Source organism: Balearica regulorum, chromosome 18, assembly GCF_011004875.1.
Source record: "Balearica regulorum gibbericeps isolate bBalReg1 chromosome 18, bBalReg1.pri, whole genome shotgun sequence".
In the NCBI taxonomy this organism is placed as follows: Eukaryota; Metazoa; Chordata; class Aves; order Gruiformes; family Gruidae; genus Balearica; species Balearica regulorum.
Genome location: NC_046201.1, coordinates 7,669,127 through 7,693,152, shown reverse-complemented (window position 1 = coordinate 7,693,152; position 24,026 = coordinate 7,669,127). Strand labels below are relative to the sequence as shown.

Sequence of the window (24,026 nt, the reverse complement as noted above, 5' to 3'; positions counted from 1 at the left end):
TATTTATGAGCTTATACGAAACTGTTTACACAGCATTTAAGTTAATGTTTTATTAAGAGAAGGTTTTACAAGACAGCTGTTCTCATGAGCCAGAGTGCCATGAGCCCTTTTTTTAATCTTCACCTTTCTCACCAGTGGCAATGAAAGAAGGAAAAACAACTTTCCAGTTCCTGATTTATAGGATAGCTACAACCTGCCCTGTGTCATGATTTACTAGCTGGGTGCCTATGCCATGATGATAGGATGCCATATTTAGTACCAAAGGGATGCAGTAAGATTGCAAACTGCCAGGGCAGGGAAACACCTTTCTTCTTCTGCAGGAGGAATAAAATTTATGTGACATTTCAAAGTCATTTGAGTTGATGCTGAAGAGGAGAACTGTGGCAACACCAGCTGGGAACTGGAGGGGATATAAACCCCCCCACCTGGTTGCTGGGAAGGGTGATTTGTGCAAGCTGAGTGCTGGGCTGCACTTGGCTACCTGCTCCCCAACAGCCATGACCTGTTTTTATTTTAAATACTCACTTGCAGCTTTGTCAGTCAAGCCAAGCATGCAGCTATGGTAGTGCTGCACCGGCCTCTAGTAACTGAAATCCACTGCTGGTATGACTGATACCCCTCTTTGGTGCTGTTCTTGACACACTCTTGACCTGCTGAGCAGAAAGTGGAGGCCTGGGAAAACAGGGAGGTCTCCCCCTCAACAGTTCTGCGCTGCTCAGTCCTTGGGGAGAGGAATCCCCACCGCTGTGTGTTTGCTCGGATTCCTGGCCTCTTCCACTTGCAGTGGTGTGCAGTAATCCTCCAGGAAGACGGTTGCCAGATTCCTTAGCCTTCTGCTGGCCGAGAGAGAGAAGCGAAGCATGCACTCCACTACTGGGAGAGCTGTGGTCTGCTGGCGTGACTGCGGCGTTGTCAGGTACATCAGCGTTGTGACTGCCGACATGACTGTCTCCTCATTGGAGCTGGAGAGGCAGTTGATTATGGGCTCTACCCCATTTGCCTCCAAGATGTAGTCTTTGTTAGTTTTATCCAGGCACAGGTTACAAAGACCGCCTGAAACAGCAGAAGAAAATGTTGGATGCACGCAAGACAAACTCTTCACACCCTCATTTTTTTCTTACTAAGATTAAAATTCACTGCTGATCCCTTTTTCCTAATACAGAAATAAACATCCAGATTTTCTGTGAGATTTAGATGGAAAATTCCTAACAGTTTCCTGGGCACTGTTTTCTTGATTCTTTCCAGAGATTTTCCACCAGAACATTCCTCCTCCTGTATGTCATTAGAGGGCACTGTACTGCCGGACATAATGTCTTTCACAGAATGAAGAACTGCAGTATCACTTAACCCTAACAGAGGCTACAAGCCAGCAGTTTATCGCAGGTGTTTTAGAAAGAGAACAGAGATAACAGTACTAGCCAAGAGGCACAGAATGTTTGTACTTGAAGCTATTAAGATGCAGCTGTACCCTGCTCAGCCACAAACCTCAGAAATCAAATGTCCGTATTATCATCTCATGGAATCACTCACAGTTAGGACCAGGCCCCTCAGGTTATACATAGTCCTTACCAATCGCAAACTCCACAAGGGTCTCGCTGTCTTCGGTGAGCGTATCGAGGAACAGATCCAGGACCTGCAGTTGCCGGAGGTACTCGTAGTTTTTGGGATCGTAGGCAAAGTTGGCCAGGTTTGCCAGTACCTGCTCCTTGGCCTCTGCAACAGAGAAGCATCGGGTGCGTGAGGAAACTCGTTCAACACGAAGAGCATCAGCGAGCAGCGGTGCCCGGGGCTTACCTGGGCTGTCTGTCACCTGGAACTCGGTGACAAGGGCCTGCAGGTACTCCAGCCGCCCCAGCTCCATCCCGGGCCCAGCAGCGAACGGCTCAGCCCCCGGAGCCTGCGAGACACCCCGCGCCCGGCTCCCCGGGACCCCCTCGGGCCGTGTTCGCTCACGGCACGGCTGCCCCACGGCCGCGTCCCGCGGGACGGAGAGGAGCCGCGAAGAGCCCGGACGCCGCCATCTTGTGGGCGTGGCGAGGCCGTGGTCTCCTCAGAGGCGGCTCCTCCTCCGCGGCCGGCGGGGCCCGGGGCGGGCGGCTGCCGGGCGGTTCCGGTGTGACGGGGAGCCGGCTGCCGAGCGCGGTTCCCGGGTGGGGCGTGGGGCGGCGGGCAAGCGCCTTGCGGGGGTGTTTCCTTCCCCGTGGACCGTGTTACCAACCGCCGCAAATAAATGAACGTGTGTTGCGGTGTTCCGGTATATGGCAAAACTTTGATACTTAAACGCTTTGCTCTGGAAAGGAGCTAACGGTTTCCTCACTCGCTAGTTACTTTCCCTTGTATGTATCTTTTTCTGCTGAGTTTCAGTTCCGCTGTCCTTCCAGGTTCTCCGGGGTTAGTTGTGGTGGATAAACCCCGAGCTGCTGCCCAGGCCGGGGCTCGGCCAAGGGATGAACCAGGGCTGGACCCAGCCGCTCGCCCGCTCTCGGCATCTCTCCGGGTGGTGGGTGTCCACCGTGGTAAAATATGGGACACGCAGAGAGTACAGCCATGGCTGGGGTGGTAGGGAGGGGCGAGGGTGGGGAGAGGTGCCGGTGGAATAAAGGTTTGGTTAGTTTCTGGTTTAATACGGGATTGTAGCTCCTGGGCCGGAGAAGGATGATGGAAAAGAGCTTTTGGGGGGCTTTTGTAAAAAGGCAAAAGGATTAGAAATTGAGGGAAAAGGTAAAAAGAGGGCACAATACATACATGGTAAGATAAATTACCTGGGGGAAAAACAATGAAGCCAAGAACTGAATGAAAACAGCGGCAGGTGATTCCACCCTGGTTGTACGATGCCCAGCTCTAAGCACAAAGCAGAGCAGTTACATGGTTCTGAACTCGCACAGTTCCAGTGAAACCACTGTGATTATAAAGCGCTGCAAGTGGACTCAATTGTGGTTCATGTCATGTAAATATATAAGGTAAAGGTCCATAAACATCATGGTGGGGGGACGATGACTCTGCAGAAATTTGTGTGGCTTGTAGGGAAGCAATGAAACACGTGGAGGTTCCTCTGTAGATAAGGTAGGAAACAGGCTGTGAGCAGATGCTGTCTTTTGTAGCATCTCAAATGCAGTTGATTTTCATATAAAGCAAACGGAACGTGGACTGATCTGCCAAATAGGTGGCATCAGCGACAAGCGTGTTGGGCTGATAATCTCTCCTACCACACAGCTGGGTGTAGTAAAATATCTGCCCGTGACCACATTAAATAGATGAGCAAAGAAGTTACACTGAAAGCAGTGATGCTGAATCTTTTAACATTGCAATGGTGTGGGAAGACAGAGAATGTGAAAATGAAGGTATTTATTTCTACATGGTATAAAAGTTTAAGCCAGGCACGTGCTAGCAACTTCATCATAATTATCAGCTGAAGTTGGTATGTACACGTGTATATATACGAAAATGATCGGCAAAAGTGCAACAGACTCCTGTATTAGAATGTTTTGCTAGTGTATTAACAAATCTCTTAATGCATGCCTTTGTAAGTGGTAAGTGTTGACATACTTAAAAGCCACATCTGTCATTACACAGAAAGTGAATGATTAATGTGACTAGTAGTTATGTTATTTTTCTTGCAGCTACTAGCCAGGTCCGCAAACAGTGTGCCAAGCTCTTCGTTTAAGCAATTTTGCACTTTCTGAGGTGTTTTAGAACGTGTAAGTTTACCGTGACCTTTCTTTGGTTTTTTTTTAATGAAACTTTTCCAAGAATTACGTTGGCAGAGTACCTAAGGCTTTTAAGGCTCACGATCTTGCAATATTTCAGCATGAACTTCCTGGTGAATGTTTCATTGCAGTAAGGAAAGATCCTTGTTGCAAAAATGCTTACCTTGCGAGGTTAATGATACTTTAAATGATAAAGGGAGCAGGAAGGGGTAAGAGGGGACTAGGGGAGCCAGGGACATTTATTTCTGGTCGATTTTTCGTATTCTGCTGGCTCTCAGAGGTTTGTAACCCTGCTGAGGTATTGGTATTTGTCCGTAATTAAAGCCAGGATTATTTTACTGTCTGTAGGTGTTAAAAAAACCTGCTTTAGGAGGTGATGGTAATTAAGCTGTGGTTGCTTTGTGTAATGGGACGACCTTAAACTGATGAAAGGAACTTTTATTGCTTTATTTTTCTTCTGGGCCTCAAGTTTCTTAAGGACTGAGTATTACTGCTCCTGTACGATAGCTCTGAGGGGGAATATTTATTATACTGTAGCATGCTGAGTATGCATGGTCCCTTCAATTATGCTTTACAAAGCTCCTGCTCAAGGTAGCTCGGAGTTTAGGTTGAACAGAGAGATAGGAGAGGAGAGCTGTGGAACAGGAAAGGAAGGGAGTAGTTTTCCCTGTTATGGGAGCTCAAGACATCTTATTTACCTGTGGAAACACAGCCTAAAATGTTACCTCTCCTCTCCGAGATTTGTTTCCAACCCATGGGTTGTAGGTTACTTCTAAAGGTTTTGTGGAAAGTAATCAGGGGAGACAACCCTGTTTTCAGGCAGCTTAAATTCTGCAAGGTTGCTAGGAAGTTTTTAGTCAACAAGTTGAGAAAAGTTAAAATAATGGATTTGTGAATTCATTGTTTTTCTTCCCAGAAACATCTCTCTGCCTCTGCAAATAAGTCCCAGTGACCCACGATGACCCTGTATTTCTGGAAGAAAACAGGAAGGGAATGTAGAAAGGTGTACAGAATTTAAGAATTACACACAGAAAAAAATGGCAATCTGTTCAGCTGCATAGCTGTTTTATTTGCAATAGCTAGAAGAGGTTTGGGACTTGATCCCTTTTCATTGTTTGTTTTGTTTTGGTTTGTTGGTTTTTTGTTGGGTTTTTTTTTTGAGAGGGGGAAGGCCCCATCTTTTTCCTAGGAACCTGGAGTAGTCATTGTTTTGGTAAGCTGAGGAGCACCAGTCCCTGTTTACTTTGTAGTTACGGACTATGTAAGCCTCATGCAAGTTAATAAACATGTGTGATGAGAGATTAGATATGTATGTCTCCCACTAGTCGTCTTATTTAAGTATATGTTTGATCAGGAAATGCAAAATATTCAGTAATCCTAGAGCAGTACTGAAATATGGATACTACTGAGTGGTGGGAGCAGGAACCATTCTATAGGGCTGATCTTCAACCGTAAAAGCCAGCTGTGAAGCCATTAGTCTTGGAAGATCTTGGAGTCAGTTTTCCAGTGGTTTCATCCAGTGTGAGTTTTTTTTGGTTGGTTGGTCTGGGCAGCCCGCAGCTGTAATGAAACCTGTGGGTTTGTTGCTAGAAATTTGATATTACAGTTCTCAAGATAAGCTCTGCAGTTGAATTGAAAGCTGTTTACACTTCCATTTCACTCCCATTTTATACTTCTGTCTTTCCGACGGTTCTAATGTGTTGAGTAATCTTCATCTGCGGTGCTTTGTGAGCTATTGGCTTCTGTCAGATCAGGAATGATACGGAATATAAACAGTTTCCCTGATGCTGAGGGAAGGTTGGTGCAGCGCTAATCTAAGTACTTACAAGTGCCAGGAGTGCAGCAAGAAAGGCCACTGACAGTCAAGGCTGTATAGATGGGAAAGTCAGTAACACTGACTCTTCTCAGTACGCTTTTCCCCACAGATTTCTCTGCAAGTCGTGCTTGTGCTTTTAAGAAATTTAAGTTATGCTTGTGCAAACTTCTCTATAATGAGAATGCGGTGTAATGAAGTCTGAGAGTCAAAGACTAAAGAGCTAAATTAATTTACGCAAGGGGGAACTACAGTGGCTTTGAATTTGGCCCTATATAGGGATGCATACACTTATTCTCAGGTCTAGTAACACCTCTTTCTTCTCACCCCCAAATAGGTCCCAGTTAACGCTGGAAAGAAGTGTATTTACACAAGCCATGGGTCCTGTTTGATGATATATCAAGAAGCACTTGAGATATCACTAGTTATACAAAGCAGGCACTCTAAGGTTTGGGGTTTATTTCTTTTTGATGCTCTGGAGTTGAACCTTTGAGGCTTTGAAAATGTCCTTGGTATGAAGAACTCATCTATATACCTGATAGGAGAAAATTTTTTATCTTACTAGAGACTTGGCCGAGTTCTGCAACCCATGCAGCAGCTTCCATATAATATTTAGAGATGTGGGAAATAACAACACACTTCCTTTGGAAGTGTTTGTCTTGCCACCCCCAACATGGGAAGCAACCAGGAAACTTCATATAAATCTGCACCAAAATTGCACGTTCAGACGAGGCAACAATACTTCTTTGTGCAAGAACTACCGTTGTGCGCAGCCATCAATATGTATTGTCCGGTGCTACCAGCTGAAATCGTATGTGAAATTCCAGTGACTCCTTAAAGGCACTGACTTAAACCAATTGAACTGACACAGCTTTTGTGTCTCGGCGCCGGTTACCATGGCTGTTATCCCACGGTTTGCTTTAGGAAAGCGCAGTGCTCTTTGTCCTTCGGCGCTCTGGCTGGCGCTGGGTTCTGGGCTCAGCGGTCTGGATCGCTCACGTGGAGTCTGTCACGGCCCCACGGCATGGAAGTGCAGGGCAGAAGGATGACGACAGTTGTGGAAAGCAGACGCTTGTTTTCTCATCTGCCATCAGTGCTGGCCCTTGTGTAGCTTTGTACAGGCCACATAATTGTTTGTGTTCCTCTTGGGTTTTTTTTTCTTCTTTTCTTTCTCTTCATATGCTTGTGATGTACATGACTGCTGGGGGGGATTGACTCTCAGGCTGTGGTTCAGTTGGCGTTTCATTGTATTGATATCTGGTGGGATTCTCCAGAGGTACTTTTGAAGCCTCTTTCAATTTGTTTTTTTTTTCCAGAGCGCAGAAGCTGAGCCCCATGAATAATGCAGCTGATATCAGGAAGAAACTGGAGTTGTAGAAGACATAGTGGAAATCACTAGTTAGGTCCACCAGGAGACCTGAAATAGAAGCCTCAGCTTAGTCGAAGAGAAGATGTGTATTAAAGGCAACTGGGTGACATTTACATAAATGTTAAATCTAAATCATTCATCAAACTGCCATATACAAAAGATAAGCATTCACGGACGAGTTAAGTTTTCTTCTCTAGATTCTAGGGGTTGTTTGGTTTTGGTTTTGGTGGTGTTTTATTTTGTTTTGGTTTTGTAGTCACCGCTCAGGTGATGTTTCTGCTTCTGTATAAAGTATTTCTCAATACACAGAAAAATCAGGAAAGAAAGGAAATTTTAACTTTTCCCCAACCTGCTGGTTCATTTTGTTTACTCAGCAGAGGAGCCCTGTGCCACTGCCACTCACTGGATTTTGGAGTGAGTGACCCTGTTACATCCCAGGTTAGATAATAGAACAAATAAACAGAGAAATCTCTCAAAAATCAACATGTTTGAGTCTCTAAACTGAAAACTTGTCTCTAATGGTGTGTAATCAGGGAGAAGAAAATTCACAGCACAGCAAGCATTGTGACTAACAATAAGTGCCTCAATATAAAACACTTAGAAGTATGATTATCCAATGAGTAATTTAACACTAATGTTAGAGACGGAAAAGTGATATTCAGGTCAAATATATGATGCCTTCTCTATAAGCTGCTTATTTATATGGAAATACTGGAATAATGTTTGTTTGCATGTATTCTTCAGTAAAGATGGCGATGATTCTTTCCATAGTGCACTTTTCTTTAGTGGATTTTAGAACTACAAATAGAAATGCAGCTGCTTTTACTGTACTTTGTTTTGCCCATCTGCCACTGCTATCAGAGGTGTCCAAGAAAAGACCTTTTTTGCACTTTGAGAAAAGTGACTGACACACTAATGCCAGGGAATGCCATGCAGTACGATGCATGTTATCATCTCATTCTTAGAACAGACATTCTTTTCCTGCTGAATGGCACGCAATTCATTGTCTGGAGAAAAGAACTAAAGCCTGAATTCAGGATTCATGCTCAGGTCCACATTTCTTGTTTGTTAGTCTTTTGAACTTGCTGCTGTACAGCAGGAGCAGGTGTGTCTTGGACATAGTGGCATTTGGAGTGAACTGTGAAATCTGTGAATAATTTATCAGATTGGGGATCATAACGATCTCCTTTCTTGTCTCCAGAGAAAAATCAATACCCTCTAGAACTCAGAAAGAAGAGTGAACAGAAGCTTTACTATAAGGCTCTTGAATAATGTAGAGCTGGTAATAACTCTGATCACAGTTAATTTGTTTGATGGGATGTTCACAATTCCTCGAGACTTCCTAGACAAACCAGTGCAAACTGGCAAAGCAGTTTGTAGACAGCAAGATCCTACCACAGTAATTCCTCTCTGTGTCTTGCCACTTGCTGCAAAAAGCTCTCCTCGCTCCCACACCTACGCAGTGGGTACCTTTTCCGCTGTCTGCTGTTGCTGCAGTGACACTTGGGCAGCTGCAGAAATGACCCTCCTTCGGCTGTGAGAAAGGCCGATCGTTCCTTTCCGACTCTCCCTTTTATACTGCTCCCTTTGCATAACTCACCTGCCTGCGTGCATCTGGAAACTCCCTCGTTTCTCTTCTTCATGCTCCCAAACACTTGTCATCAGTGTCTAAACAACCAATTTTTCCCCATCCTGCTTCAATAGCTTCTCTCACCTGTGAGAGGGGGTCCGATGAGGAGAGTGATACTCTCCAGGATGGTGAAGAGCCCCAGAGCACTTGAGAACCTGTCCATCTCCACCACATCCATCAGCACCTGGAAGGTGAGTGCCCCGATGCCACTCATGGCTATACTGAGGATGACGCAGTAGATGATGAGCACGTTGAACTCGGCTGAAATGACACAAATGAAATTGCTCAGCCCACAGAGGAGCACGGCCAGGCTGAACAGGTAGATGCGTCTCCCTGTGAAGACTCTGTGTCCTGAGAGCAGCCCTGTAAAAGGGCGTATGAAGATGTTGATGAACCCAATAACAGAGATGAGGAGGGCTGCCCTACGTTCCTCCACCCCGTTCTGGATGGCGTAAGGCACAAGGTAGACGTGGGGTAATGCAAACCCCATCATCATCCAGGTCACTCCAATAGTGTAAATCTGGTAACCTTTGTTTTGACAGAAGATGTCAAAAGCCAGGTACTTCTGCAGCATCTGGAAGCACGCAGTCCTTCTGGTTTGCTGCTGGAGCTCGGGGTGGGGAGGAGATGCTCCGTTGGACAGCCGTGCCTCTTCTGCTTTTCTCCCTGGCTCCTCTCCAGGCTTGGGAGACTGTAGTAGTGACCCCGATGCCAGCTGAACCGGTCTCATGATGGCTCCACAGACACAACAGTTCAATAGTATTCCTCCAAAGATAAGAAAAGTGTTTCTCCAGCCCATTTCATCCAGCAAGTGTTGAGAAAGCAGCGGCCACAGCGTGAAACCGAGAGAGACGCCCGTGGATGCTATGGCATTGGCCAGCGTTCGCCACCTTACAAAGTAGTAGCCCAGCACAGTCACTCCTGCCTGGAAGCTGAAACACGATCCCAGACCTAAAGGTAAGAATAAAAGAGAAAATGACAGCGCATGGTCCCTCCGCGTTGTCTTAAAGGGTGAAAAGAGCCCAACTCCAGGGTGTACTCGCAGGTGACTTCATCTACTACTGAAGTGTTTCCTCACCTGCCAGGCTGTGCAACTCCCGGTGATTAATACTCAGAAATCCCACACAAGGCATGAAGAAGGATGTTGTGCATAAATTAAACTACTTGTGTTCTTGAGTATACTAAATAAGCTGACATTTGTCTGGGGCATGCTGCCATTCCTACAATTATTATGGAATTGTTCATTAAAAACTTGGGGTTTATACCACATGCAACAAGCAGTGTGGCCTTCCTGACACTTTCACTGGGGTTCAGGGAGTTATTTGTTGTTTTTCTCTCTATGCAGTGGACACAGCTTAGCTTGCAAGATCCAACAGGATTGGTCCCAAAGTAACCTGGCTGGAGAAATTAATTTCTCTGTGTTAGAAAAAAGCAAGAGTTGAACGTCAGTCACATAGGAGAAATATTTGGAAAGGAAAAGTTCCCATCTGTTACTTCTGTTCAAAACCAACACATTCTTCTGTTAGAAAAAGATATCTCCACATTTCCCAGATTGGGAGTGGTGAAATACAAACCCAGGGAACTTGGGAAGGACGTTGTCCCAACACATTATGTTCCAAGATTGAAAAAACCTCCCTTCTTCAAAGACAACAGCTACTAAAAAGAACAGACGTTGCTCTCCATTTCGCCCTCTGGAGACCTGCAGCCTCTTCCAGAGAGACGCACTTTCCAGTGAGCTTGGCTGGATGAGGTGTGTGTTAAAGGGGTGTGAAGGGCAAGTCTATCTGCTATACGATTCCTGCTGCGCCCTGGGGCTTTTGATTTATCCTGTTTCACAGATGAATGGAAAAACGTGAGTCCTTAGTCGGGACTTTCACCATTTCCCGTCTCTCAAGTCAAGCACAGCAGCTGGGTTTTCCTGCTGTTCTTCCGTACTCACCGGTGATGAGGCCAGCTGTTAGGTAAAGCTGGCTGATGGACTTGCAGAAGGAGCTGGACACCATGCCCACGCCGCTGAGCAGGCCTCCCAGCATCACAGCAAACCTGCAGCCAAATCTCTTCACCAAGATGCTGCAGAGGGGCCCTGGAAGCAAAGAAGCAAAAGGGAAGCAGTTAGGGAGGAAGGAACTATTTCGTACCTGCAGTTATTAAATGAGTTCATCTAGAACTGTCCCAGCAGCATAATGTAATAGGAGAGCCAGGAATAGAAAATATACACACACACACACACCCCCGATCCTCCCAAGTGCGTGGTCAGCTTGTTAACCCAAGGGAAGGCTCCTGTCAGCTGCTTGGTTTTTTGGTCATTAGGTAGAATTTCTAAGCTTCCCTGTGATGGATTTTAGTTAAAACTCTTGGAAATGGAATGGAAGAAGGACCTTCAAGTGTAATTCTGTTCTCACACGATACAAATTCTGGGAATTATTTGAAAAAGCAGAGGACTTGTATTTCTATGCCTCCAAGTAAGAGATGTTCAGCAGGACCCCACCTGGAGTATTGCGTCCAGCTCTGGGCCCCCAACATAAGGACCTGTGGAGCGAGTCCAGAGGAGGCCACGAAGGTGATCCAAGGGCTGGAGCACCTCTCCTGTGAAGACAGGCTGAGAGAGTTGGGGTTGTTCAGCCTGGAGAAGAGAAGGCTCCGGGGAGACCTTAGAGCACCTTCCAGTCCCTGAAGGGGCTCCAGAAAAGCTGGAGAGGGGCTGGTGACAAGGGCAGGGAGTGACAGGACAAAGGGAATGGCCTGAAGCTGAAGGAGGGGAGATGGAGATGAGATGTGGGGCAGAAATTCTTCCCCGTGAGGGTGCTGAGGCCCTGGCACAGGGTGCCCAGAGAAGCTGTGGCTGCCCCTGGCTCCCTGGCAGTGTTCAAGGCCAGGTTGGATGGGGCTTTGGGCAACCTGGGCTAGTGGAGGGTGTCCCTGCCCATGGCAGGGGGGTGGAACAAGATGGGCTTTGAGATCCCTCCCAACCCAAACCAGCCTGTGATTCTGTGTGCATATTTCCACTCTCATTTCGATGTCTTTTTCAAATATTCTGCCACAAAAATCTCCTAAATTGCCCTTGGCATCCCGCTACCTAGGTGAAATTCCTTGCAAGAGAAGGCAGAGTGAGTCTGAAATAGACCAAGAATGGGAGGAAAATAGACGTCATTGAGGAGGATTATTTGAAAACGGCTGGAGATGTATATTCATGTCTGCATGGGAATCGATCTAAGCTTCAGGCGGCAGCAGCTTGTGGAGTCTTGCAGCCGTCCTGCAAGTCATCTTCCCCAGGAAAATAATAAGATGTTATTGTCAGTACAGCTCTTTGCACGTGCCTGTCCTGGCATACCCGGCCGGGGTGGTTAGGTGTAGCTGTGTCCACTTCCAAGAGGACACCAGCCTGGGGGCACATCCCGGTTCCCGCTCCCATGCCTCCAGCACAAATAGCGCAGAGGCGGGAGTGAGACCCGGGTGCTTCCGATGGGCAGCAACCTGGGTTTGTTGCGTACGTACGTCGCTGGCAGGCTTTACTAGGAAAGGCTTATGTTATTTCATCAGAAAAAGCAATGAACAAATAGTGTTTAATGTGTTTAAGGTCAGCTAGTTCTTTAATTTTCATACACTTTGGTGAATTCCATGAGATTGTGGTAAATCACTAGTTTGTTAATGTCGTTTAGCATTCTTCATTTCGGGGTAGGAAAAGATTAGGTCAGACTGCAGACCATCAGTGGGAAACAGGCTTCTCTCTGCATGCTCTGGCAGAAGAGGATCTGCAGGTAGAGTTTCTTTTCCTGTTCCCTTGAGGATCCTCAAGGTTTTCCAGATTTTATTATTTTTCCCCTCTCTTCTGAACACCTAAGGTTATATAAGCAAATGCAAAATGACTGTAAGCTTCAGAATTAAGACTCAGTCAGTGTAGGGAAAATAACCTGTGGCATATTTGTGACCTAAACCAGCGTCTGGTTTGAAATAAAACCCACGTAGCCAAGCGATCAGTGGAACATTATTAAAATTAGGAGTGCAGCTGTCTGTATTTTGATCTGCTTGGGAGATTTTCACCTTTGAAAAGGTGTTCAGCAAACTGGTGACTGGATTATTTTTCCACCTGCTGAAGACATTAAGGAGGGTACTGCTGTTTAAGTAGCCAGAAGTCATAAATCGAACACTCCAAAATAATGAGATTGGCTCTAAAAATCGTAAGGCTTTTTCATTATTTGTTGCTGATAATTTGCTTTCTAGGTTTCAAACATTATTTCTCACTTACCTGGGGCTTTTGTGCTTTCCTTTGCACAAATAATACCAACAAAAGTGCTGCGTTTGTATGAGTGCGAGTCCAGAGAGTTGTGTGTGCATGAATATCTGGGAGCGGGCCTGACCCCCCCTGTTCAGAGCCAGCCATGGGATCCTGAGGTCTCTCAAATGATTCTAATAACAAAATAATCGTTAATCGCTTTTACCTAGGAGCATAACGTGGGTAATGAGCTATGTTTGGCTTAATAAGTTATGACCAGTTGTTTGCACTGTGCCCTATCCTGGTTCCGTCCACAGCTCTGCTGAGCCGAGGTTAGCTCTCCTGCTTGGGACCTTCTCACTCCACTGACCACCCTGAGAACGCCCGTTTCCCTTCCTCTTTACCAATTTTTTTCAACAAATATTTTTTTTTTCCCCTTCAGTTCCTCTGAATTAAAAAGAATAAAGGAGAAGAAAAGAGAGAAGCACCTTTAAGAGACACTGGTGACATGGCAGAATGCAATTTCGGAAAGGGTTTAAGTGCCAAGGTGATGGATGCAACCTGAGAACCTGAATCGAACAGAGCCTGGCCCACTGCAGAGGAGGTCAGAAGTTGCAGCAAAAGTCATACGTGCTTGGTCTGAAAGGGAGTCTTTCATCTCTGGTTGTTTGTTGTTTTTTCTTTCTGGTTTGTGGTTGTGTTCCTCCTGCCTTATGCTACGGGGGGACAAGAACAAGCGCTCCCCTGCTGTGGCAGCCATCAATAGGAGACATAGCTGGCAAGCAAAGTCACGACTCCTGTTCATTCCCTGGTTATGTCCTGACAAATTCTGTTAGTGAATATAATTAACATGAGGCTATTTTTTTCCTTGTCTAATTTGTAACTTTTGGATCTATTTATTGGCTGTCTTTCTCTTATCTTTTACTGTGGTTCCAGCCTCCTACAAAACAATTACTTCATTAAAGAAGATAGGATAATTGATATTTTCTTGCAGATACTGCCAGACTTGTCCTTCCTGGACACGTTGGGACCCAGCTGCTTCTGAGACCGTTTCCCAGAGCCAGCAGGTCCCGTGTGGCTCCTTCCCACCAACCGCAGCAGGACCAGAGGGGATGGAAGGCAGCACAGGCAACGCCCAGCAGTTTCCAAATTCAAAGCCCCAAGGACGCTTCTCTCTTTCTGCTGACCTTCAGTGATAATTCCTCTGGTAGTTGCTTCCCCTGAGGTCTCTTTCCATCTGCACCTTGCAATTCTGGACCCAACTGCTTGTGCTAAGGTGCAAACTCTCTCTCCCATGTCAGGTGGCTGTCAGCCAAGTCCTGCACAGGAGAGCTACAGCCTTCACATCAGCATGACTCAGGGCTGCGCGCTTTTTTTTTTTTTTTCCTTTCTTTATATTATAGTGTCACCTTTCACCAATATTGGAAGCGGACAGGTATGAACTCAGGGAGCAGCTCGGATGCGTGGACATCACGGGATACTTTGCTACTTTTGCCTCATTGGATTTGGGTAGTCTGGATTTGGGTAGTCTGTTTAGCAAATAAGCACGGGAGTTGCACGTGGAGGGGCCAGCAGCAAACACTCAGTGGGAAGTCGGGATCCGTTTTTCTCCTCTATACAGAAAAATCTGTCTGGGTAGGGGATGTGGGGACCCTGTGCTCCCACATTTTCTTTGGGGGCAAACCCAGTGCTTCACTCTGCTATGCGCAAAGCACAACCCTCCTTCCGTCCCCCTTCCCCTGGAGCGTGCTGCCTGACCCACATCCTGCATTAACCCAGCTATGCTCACGTCCACCCTGATGCCTGCTTGGGTGTGCGCTCTATGCTACCGCCCAGGGAGCTGCTTTTAACACTCTGCTTCAGCTAGCAGCCTGGAGGAGCTTGGATCTTGGCATCTTTTCAGCCATGAAGAACACAGTTGTCATGTGGCACATGGAAGAAGATGCACTCTCTTGACAGAAGATGAATCAAGACAGCACCTAAGCTCCAGCGCTACCTGCCAGCTTACTCAAAGACCTGCCAGGAAATTAAGTTCTCGCTGGTCTGGAGAAGCTAGGCTGAGGAAGGGATTCACCTTCTTTGACCAAGAGTCTAGGTTGTCTCTTAGAGCAGCAAAAGCGAGCGTGGACACGTAGCTTTGTACTGCGTGATCAAAGTGGCTGGGAGATGCTGTGCACTGCTAACCCGCCAGTCTGCTCAGACCTCCCTGTCCCTTCCACCGTCTGCCTGAATGAAATGTTAAAAGTCCCCTCGATACGGCCCCTCATCAGCAACAGAACCGCAGGAGGTGGTGGAGGACATTCCCTGCGGCCGTTACTTACCGCCTCCGTGCAGCACGGCCACCATGATGGACGGGAACCATGACGTCTCGCTATTGCTGGCCTGGAAGTCATGCTGGAGGTCTGTGAAGAAGATGCCGATGCAGGAGGGGAAGCCCAGCGTCAGTCCCTGCAGCAGCACTGCAGCGAGCAGGACCATCCATGCCCATCCTCGGTCCTGGGGCTTGGCAGCTTCGCGTGCTGCTGCTGCTCCTTGGGACATGATAGCTTCTTTCTCCTCCTAAGCCAGCGTGCTGGAGAAAGAGTGCAGCTACCATGCAACCCTCAGCCCAGCGAACGGACCTGCAGAGAAGAGCTGATGGTATTCCCGAGGCTCAGAGACACCAGTGAGTCCCACACCTTTCGCAGCTGACACTCCAGACTTCTTGTTCTGCATTTCTTGTAGCACCTCCCTTCCTTCTCACTACAGGATCCTGGCAACAGATTGCTTGAGAAACAACTGCCTTCCCCTTTTATATTTCACAAGACTGTGACCACAGCCAGGTACAGAACAGGACCACACCTCCTCTGAGGTATGAATTGGCCTTACCTAGTTCCCGCCCTTATTTTCCCTTTCACCTGCTTTCATCATATGGAGTCCCCTTGCTGGCAATTGCTAAGGTCACTCAGTCCTCGTCCCGAGAAGCAAAAACTCTGCAAACGCCCAGAAAAATAGAAACATGTAAAGGTTGCGTGACGCAGCAGAGCTCAGTGTGACCCTTCCAGGAAAACTGCACCCAGCTACAAAGTGCCAGAGGTGAAAAAACACTTTAAAAGCCATTAATTAATTGGAAACCAGTGACCCGCAGATAGGCTTTTGCTTTACTTCTGCTTAGATCTATAGCTTCTTCCGGGAGATCCTGGGTTTGATTTCTTTGAGACTGGCAACACGAAACATGTAGCAATAGCATTCCCCATCCTCTCCACATGAATAAACACGCATTAAAAAAAAATAAAAATCTTTGGCAGCTGGATGAGCTCAAAAAAAGTGCTCATGAGGTCACTGCACAATGCAATATTTATTTAGCACTCAAACAGTGGATTTTCCCTAAAACAATAGCTACATTTGAGGTTTTGTGCGCACTGTTAAAAATGATTAATAGTTTGATTTTTGCTCATTATTTCAAATATGCCATGATGTCAGAAAATTAGTTTCATACCTCAGGCTGAGACCAGAATTGGTCAAACGAAGGGTAGCGAGCGCGTGGCTGCGTGCGCGGCGCGGGCGGCTCATCCCCTGTGTGCGCAGCCCGGTCAGCTCACGGCCCACGGTTAGATACTTCTGCTTCAGTAGCGACTAAAAGCTTTGATGAAGCCTTTTGCAATATTAACCTAGGCATCACTTCTGTAAACAGGGCTCTTATGCCGGCTGGCTCACGGCCAAAGGAAAAAAGGCCGGGAGCGGAGGGGGCCCGTGGGAAGGGGCTCTGAGATGCAAATCACGGTGGTGGTGCTCAGCACACTTTAATCCTTTGTCCACTTTAGCTGGGCGCAGATAATGCAACTAATTCAAGCGCTTGTCTCTCTGGTGTGAACTAGCTGGATGACAGCCTAAAACCTCTCCCCGGCAACAGCAAACCTGCAAAAAACGGCAGAAGCACAGCTCCGCTCTGTTCCCAGCTGCCCTGTCCAACTCTTGAGTTTGTCCAGCAGAAGATTTCTGGCTCCTCTCGCATCTCCCTGTGCGCCTGCTCACGAGGGAGGACTCTCCAGCGGGGCTGCAGACGCCGTGGCTTGTGTCCAACTTCTGCTGCAGGACACCTTTTACCCCGGGGCAGCCTGACCTGCACAGTCGCTGCGGGGACCCCGGAGACGTGCTGCCAAGCGCCACATGGCCTCCTCGCTGCCTCCTGCCTGCGTAAAGGTAAAGGAACGAGTTTGTTCCAGCGCTGGCTACACCGAGAAACAGCAGCGCTGCAAAACCTTGGTTTAACCCTTCCCAGGGTAACTAGATAGGATGGCCGGTGCAAAGGCGTAGGGCTAGCGCGTGCTTCCGTGCTCCTGCGGGCTCGATGCTCTCAGGCAACCTGCTCCTGGTGACAAGCCGTGGACACGAGGGACATCTGCGAAACACAGGCAGAGCTTGGCCTGCGTGTGATCATCTTGTGCTAATAGCGTTGGGAATAGGGCTGAAGTTCACAGCAATAGCCACACCTGGGTGCCTACTGCAAACACTGAGCTTTTGTCGGGAGCAGATGAACCGGTGCAAAGGTGCTTCCCTCTGCCAGCCCACACAATGCCTCTGGGTGGACGGGTGCCCTGGGTGGGACAAGGGGGAGCACACTGCTGCTGGTTTCAGTCTTTCTTTCCAAGCGCTCTCTGCCAGTCACTGTCCCGATGAGATAATTGTCTCTTGTTCAGGTCTGAATGTTGTTTCTTCTTCTCCCAGTGACCCCCAAGACACCAGCATTCAACCCTTCTTAGGTTTCCCTAGCTGTGATGGAGCAGCCCTAGTAGTTGTTTATGGCAGCAGACCAGGAGTGCTCACACAGTGATTCTCCCTGTTTCTTCTGTGCCTCAGTTTCCCTCAGCTGTGATGAGGGACAAGCAGCTGCTGGGATGAGGGTTGCTGACTGCTCCCCGCAAGGGCAGGCAACCCTTCGCGCTGAGAAACGCAAGGGCATTTATGTAGCTCACCTCCTAGGAAGAGGTTTATATTTAGCCTGCAAATGATGATGGTAACTAGATATCGTCCTCAGTAAGAGCTTGCGGGAGCAGCCCGCTCCTCCCCTGCAGCCGCTCAGGAGGGACACCCAGCAGGAGAGTCCAGAGGGGAAGCCAGGAGCGTGGCTGGTTGGGGGGCAGATCTGCTGCCCCCAGCCATGGGGCTTGGAGGGGCGGTCAAAGACCGGACGATGCCTGCGGCTCGGGAGCAGGGATGGAAATGGAGAAGAAGGTTTCTCGTTCATGGTACGTTAGGTCTGTGTACCCTGCTGCGTAGCTTGCAGCTGCATCCTCCTGCCGCCCCAGCTCAGCCCCGGTGTGTGCTGGGCACGTAGTTTATGAATGTGTAAAGTAGGCTGCATGCACAGAGCGAGATATTTACTGTAAACTGAGCAGGGTGGTAAACTGTTTTTTGGGGTCACTCGGTGTCTGTTGGGGGTAGGCAAGCCAAGCACTTCTCTTGGTAAACACCTTTATAAGTGACTTTTTAAGTACCTTTTCATCCTGAGATCTTGGCTTGCTTTGCTATCCTCTCCCAGGTAGGTTGTATTATATCCCAGCTGACTTTTCCAAGGTCACCCAGTAGGTCGACAGCAGAGGATCCAGATCTCGCTCCGATTAAAGCGTCGGCCCAAGCGGTGCAGCCTGGCCCAACGCTACGGGCTTGTGCCTGCGGGATGTCACCGTCAGCAGTCACTCGCAGCCCTTTAGGGCCAGGCGGATGCCTGGGGCACGGCGGAGGCGGCTGCGAGTCCCCTGCTCTGTGCACATCCCTACCAGTGTGTTATGGCTCTGTAAGACAGCCTGGAGCTCAGGACCCTCAGCAGCAGTTTTGGGGCAGAGCGTGTGCCTGGAAACCAAAGTGCAAATGCCTCAGAGCTTGAAAATCGCTTTTGAGAAAGACTGGTTGAATTTGTTCCAGAGATCCAGATTAGCAAATCGTCTGACAGATTGAATCTTGCAGAGGAAGCGTGGGGGGGTGTTTGGTTTTGCATTTTGGTTTTTCTTTTTTTTTTTTTTTTTTTTTTTTTAAAGCAAGGGAAAATAAATGACATTTCAGCTGTGGGATTGCAGAGCAGTTTGGGGCAGGGAGCTATTCCTGCCCCAGGTTCAGTCCCAAATTAAACTCCTGCTCTGATGTTTCCCTTGAACCCAGACAGACTCTGCAGAAACCAAGCTCTCCGAGCACCTGAAAACAGATGCCTGGCCTGGGACTGGGGAAGGGACAGGATCTGAACAGCCCTGGCAAAACCCCTACGGACCAGCTCTGCTGGTGCTGAGAAAATGGGACTGTGCCAAGGGTGGGGGAAGTGCTGGTTTATCATGAGCTTCCCAAGCAGTTCCCATAGCATCGCTCCCACATCCTCCCCCTGCAAAGGGCATCAGGGTCCTGCCTGCACTAACAAGTCTTAATTAGCCTGACCAGCCTCATCTGGGGCCTCCTCCCACACCCCGCCACCCCCTTTGTTCCCCAGCTGGATTTAAGCCCAGCTCCACACTTGGCTCAGTCTTTGATCAGTCTCACCGCTGTTTTCTGCTCTCCTGGGTTGACCTGGGCTCTGCCTGGCTGCCTTGTGCTTATCAATCACCAGGAACGTGGGTGTGACACCAGGTGAGAAATCCCACTTTTGGGACCAGGTTTAATGACCAGTACTGGCGATAATGGTGCTTGGCCTGGAGGTGGGAAATGAGGGCTGAGGAGGCAGCTGGCACCGGAGCGTGCACTGACAGCTCCCATCAGCTCGCAGGAATCCAACAAGATGTGGCTTGTCTCTGCTCTTTGCCCTGATGGCAAATCTCCGGCTGGTGGGGGATTGCAAACGGTTTGTGTGCAAGCTGGCCCTCGCCCTCCTGACTGCCGCCGTTCCCCCTCCCTGGTCCCCGCGCGTCGTGCAGTAGGCGGGCAGGTCGGTGCCAAGAAGGTCAGGTCTCCCCAAGGCAACGGGGACGGCGCTGGAGATGAGTCTGAGAAAGATGTGCTTGCGTAAAGCCACGCTGGAGGTGGCTTTGGAGGTGGCTGTGGCTCAGGCTGTGTGACACCCCGACCTGGCACGTTATCCTGTGCCGGGGGTTTGCCCTGCCCTGGGAGCAGGGCAGAGACGGGGACCGATGCTGGCACAGGGTCATGCAAGTGGATGGAGGTCTCTGCTAGGAACCTGGCTGAGACTATTGAGGGTATCTGGAAGCTGCTGGTGCTTTTTCTTCCATCGATTTCCTACATTTGTGAAAGGGGGGGGGGGGGTTGCCTGAAAAGCGGGGCTTTTGAAGAAATGGAGTTACCTTATCCTTAGCTGCATGAAAACTCTACCCAGCAGGTGAGGATGTGGCAGAGGGAGGCGGCAATGGGCTGTGTTGGAGCTGTGTGTGAGATCCAACCCTGCTGCAGCTAATCTCGCCCATGGATTGATATCTGGGGACCCCGAGCAGTGGTGAGAGTGGTTTTTCTGTCTAGCAGGTCTTATCTATCAAACTCTGAATTGTCATTCACCTTAATGAGAAATAAGGGACTTAGTGGGGGATCTGTGGAGAAGAGGTTGTGGGGGATTGAAGTTGTGCAGCCAGAACTTGTGGAGCATGGTTTTTAGGAAGCCAGCAGGTTTTTGGGCTCCAGCTAGCCAAGAGAAGCAGCTTTGGCCCTGCTGCTCTCAGCAGATGCTCTGCCATCCCAGCCAGGTCCTCCTCAGGTCTCTTGTCCAAGGATGGCTTCTCCAAGGAAGGTGCAAGTGATGCCTAGAAGCCACAACAGGGCAGGAAAGGAGATCCAACAACTTAGTGCCAACACCTAGGCTCTTCCTGCTCATGCCCAGAAGGATCACGATGTTCAGCCTTGTGATTCCTGGAGAAGGAAACACAGGAGCTCTTCATCCCGCTGGGAAGAGCGGGTTGCTGTGTGCGTTAAGGTCATGTTGTCAGGGGTGGGGTGGGGTGGTGGTGGAAACAGCAAAATGTGGCCTTGAGCCTTTGTTTCATGGGCAAAACCCCTTTGGTTTGGCAAATACGACAATTCCCTTCTTACTTTTTACGTGTTTCTCTGCATTGAAAATTTAGACGAAAACCCACTGAAATATTAGGGTGAGGATGACTGTTCAGTGGGTGTTTCCTAGCCCTTTAGTGACTAACCTGCCTGCTTTTCTGAGACATCTTGAACTTAGTGCCTGGGTTAAGGGCCTGGCTCCTTGCTTGGTCGCCTAAAGAGTTTTCCTCATTTTCAGCCACTGTCATTTAAATTCATCAGGATCACTGGTGCATGTTTTCCTGGCCATGCTGAAGGACCTGCTGCCCAGACTGCCCTGGGCTAAATCACAGGTGGAAGGTGCTCACCTTTCCCAAGGGTTTTCTTGGTGTAGAGACCAGCTGAGCTCTCTGCTCACTGGGGATGTTTGAGACCTGTGAAACTTGAGGGCTCCTCGCACTTCAGACTGACGATGGACTTGCATCCGATTCCCATCTGCTGAAGTCTGACGAGCCCCCAGGAGGGATGGAGGAAATAGGAAATATTGCTGGAAGGCCAAGTGTTGCCTTTGCTCATCTGTTACACCACTGTCTGAAGGCAACTGCTAGGGGACTGTAGCTCCTTCTTTACTGTGGTTTGGAGAAACCAACATGTTTCTCCAGCCCTGGAAGGGAGAGAGTACCTGGGGGTTGTTTGACCATATGAAAGCTGGGTTAAACTTTCAGTGACTGTCTCAAAACCAGATCTAGGTGGAAGGACATGGCTGAGGTCCTTGTTTCCCAAACAAGTCAGTAACCGGGACTGGAAATATCTGCAGGCTTTCTGTCTGCAAATAGATCTGGCTTGATTACCTTGTTCCGGGAGAAGGTGGGTGGATAAGTGATGAACTGACCTTCGTCTTTACATGAGAGCCTGAGGCAGAGCAGAAGAGCGTACGTGTTGTGCAAGATGCACTCATGGCTGTGGCCAGAGCTCCGCACAGCTGGGTTTTGCTCTCCCAGGTGTGTGCAGAGAGGGGAAACGCAGCAGCGGTTTCCATTGCTTTTTGCTGGAGCCCCAGGCCAAGCAGTTGGATGCTGGTAGGTGCCTCGACACTGCTAAACCCCTTTCCTATCTTCAGTGTCAATTTGAGTTTCCTCTTTGTCCACAGACATGAGCGGGCAGGCCAGAAAAACAAATGAATTGTGCTCCAGGGAAAACTGGCAGGAGAAGCGGAGCTGCCGGCTGGGGTGTGACTAATGGGAGTTTTGCGGTGTTGCAGCAAGATGAGCCCCAGCCCCGGGGAGCCAGGTGGCCCCTGGCCACTGCGTGGTGGCCAGGGTGGGCTCAGCCCTGGTGGGAGCCTGAGCCTTTCCTCCCTGAGGAGGGATGTGGGATTGCTCTTTTTACACCCTTTCCAATGCAGAAAAGGCTGATAAAGGGGTTTTCAAGTCCCTTTGCTGCAGCTCAGATGCGTGTGCTACTTATTGACTTTGTGGCTATTGGAAAATCTCAGTGATGTTTTGTAATGCTATTTTCTACCAAACACCTGGCAAAGCCACCTGGAGGATTTATTTTCCCCAGTTGCCTCTGGCGCATAGGAAGGACCAAATCCTGCCACGGACAGGTACTAAGTTCCTTGTGTGTTTTCATGGTGCCATCCACCTCCTGCCTTGGTGGTGGCACAGCCCCAGGGACGGAGCCCCTCACTCCACCGGGCATCCTGCATCTTCTTGGGACGGCGGGGTTTGGAGGCAACCTGGGATGCTCTGACAAACACAACCACGAGGCAGGGCCTTAACCCTCTGCTGAGGCCAGTTCTGCTGCAAACCGCCCTCCTCCTTCCCTTCTCCTCCTCCAATGGATCTAGAGCAGCCTGGGTTTTGGCAACAGGGAGAGCTGAGCTTTGGGCTGGCCCCTGGCAACAGCAAGACCTGCTTATTAAGAGACGGTGTACAGGGTTTGGTTTTTACTCTGGGTAAGGTAACACGCAGTGCTGCTGCCTGTCCAGCACAACCTCTCACTGCTCAGGACATTGTCTGTGTTTTCTGCAGCAAGAAGTAAAAAAAAAGGATTTTTTTCAAGGGAGTTAAGTGGATTGCTCAGCCGTGGGTGGGGAAGCGAGGGATGGTACGAGGGCTCGGCTGTTCCAGCTTTTCTGCAGAAATCGCTGAGCGACACTTGTGTCTTCTGCACGGTGGTGTAATGTTGTGTGAGAGGAACCACCTGCCTGGCAGACCTGGAGCTGGTTCGAGGTCCTGCACAAAGGCTTTTCCAGCTTGTGTGGCTTTATAGGACAGCACTAAAATGGGAGAGCAGGGAGGTTATGGCCGCAGGCCTGAAATGCCGGCTGTAATTTCAATTTCAGCTGACAAGTCCTACCTTGTGAACAAATATGCACATGGCGTCAGCAGTGCCAGCCCTGCAGTTCCCATCTCTGCCCGAGATGCTGCCGGCACTGGAGCACGGCTTTGCTTTGGGCAAGTTCGCTGGCAGTCCAGACCTGCGGTCAGGTCTGGTGTGGAGATACGGGGATGGGTCAAGGAGATTTTAAACGCACCATCTTACGTCAGCCCCTGCTACGTGGTGACGGCTCAGCCATGGTTTCTGCCTGCCCTGTGGGGGGAAGAGTCTCATCCTCTTTCGCCACGTTGGTGTTAAACCCTGTTTGGGGATGTGCCAAGCCCCTCCCTGCTCCGTTGCTTTGCGGCTGCTGTCGCGGTGGGGATGAGGTGCAGGCAGGCAGCGTGCCTGCAGGGCAGCCTTCAGAGCAGCTGTAGCGGTCGGCAGCCACTTGTAGTCAAAAGTATGACTAAATTAATCCAAGTTTTCCCATTCCTCACTTGCATCTTTGCTCCTCCTCCTTTTCCCCACGTTGGACCAGAATTGTCAATGTTATCCAACTTTCAGCATCCCCAAAGCTGGAACATCTGGTTTGCCTCTTTGCCTCTCCGCTGCTTGTCCATCTGTTGGTACCTCTGTGTTTTGAGCACTTCTGAGTTGCTTTGCCAACTGGAGAGAAACTAAATCTCAGCTAATCCACCGGTCTCGCTGAAGACAAACACAGGGAAGGCTGGCAGCTGTTGGGGTGGAGGTAATAGAGCGATTATTTAAAACCCCCTCCAGGGGTTCTAGGCTAACGCCACACACCCAGGGCAGTCTCTTGCAGGCTCAGAACACCAGGGGAAGCTAGCTTTAAGAAACTCCACTTATTTTTCTCATGCTCATTCCATTTGTCTTGGTGATGGCAAGAACCTTGTCCCTTTGGCCTTGCGTGGGAAGCGGAGAGCTGTTAGCCAGCTTCTGCAGATGTTCGGCAGATGTTTGTGACAGAGGAAGGGGCAAAGCTGTCTGGAAGGGTTAGACCTTTCTGCCATGTG

General features: G+C 49.0%; 2 protein-coding genes and 1 long non-coding RNA gene across 7 annotated transcripts; 1 reads left to right on the top strand and 2 right to left on the bottom strand.

The window, feature by feature from the left end:
• Positions 1-35: 35 nt before the first annotated feature.
• On the bottom strand, positions 36-2,063 carry ARMC7 (armadillo repeat containing 7). The gene is made up of 3 exons (XM_010306625.2): positions 1,795-2,063; positions 1,570-1,713; positions 36-1,053 (listed from the first exon to the last, which is right to left on the bottom strand). Exons 1-3 carry the CDS (start codon positions 1,859-1,861, stop codon positions 716-718), a joined length of 549 nt encoding a protein of 182 aa, XP_010304927.1. The 5' UTR covers positions 1,862-2,063; the 3' UTR covers positions 36-715.
• Positions 2,042-13,585, top strand: LOC142604436 (uncharacterized). Of its 4 annotated transcripts, none has more exons than XR_012838316.1 (5): positions 2,042-2,113; positions 2,382-2,500; positions 3,621-3,698; positions 6,837-9,476; positions 13,175-13,585. It is a non-coding gene; the product is annotated as an uncharacterized LOC142604436 (long non-coding RNA). The 4 variants fall into 4 exon arrangements; XR_012838317.1 differs by having other exon boundaries at positions 2,111-2,236; XR_012838314.1 differs by lacking the exon at positions 2,042-2,113 and adding an exon at positions 2,117-2,254.
• On the bottom strand, positions 5,977-16,856 carry SLC16A5 (solute carrier family 16 member 5). Of its 2 annotated transcripts, XM_075770979.1 has the most exons (5): positions 16,211-16,856; positions 15,054-15,353; positions 10,459-10,602; positions 8,604-9,470; positions 6,671-6,937 (listed from the first exon to the last, which is right to left on the bottom strand). In XM_075770979.1, the coding sequence occupies exons 2-5, from the start codon at positions 15,271-15,273 to the stop codon at positions 6,696-6,698; spliced, it is 1,473 nt and encodes a 490-aa protein (XP_075627094.1). In that variant the 5' UTR covers positions 15,274-15,353; positions 16,211-16,856; the 3' UTR covers positions 6,671-6,695. The 2 variants fall into 2 exon arrangements, with proteins under 2 accessions (XP_010296225.2, XP_075627094.1); XM_010297923.2 differs by lacking the exon at positions 16,211-16,856 and having other exon boundaries at positions 5,977-6,937; positions 15,054-15,534.
• Between the last annotated feature and the right edge of the window lie 7,170 nt (positions 16,857-24,026).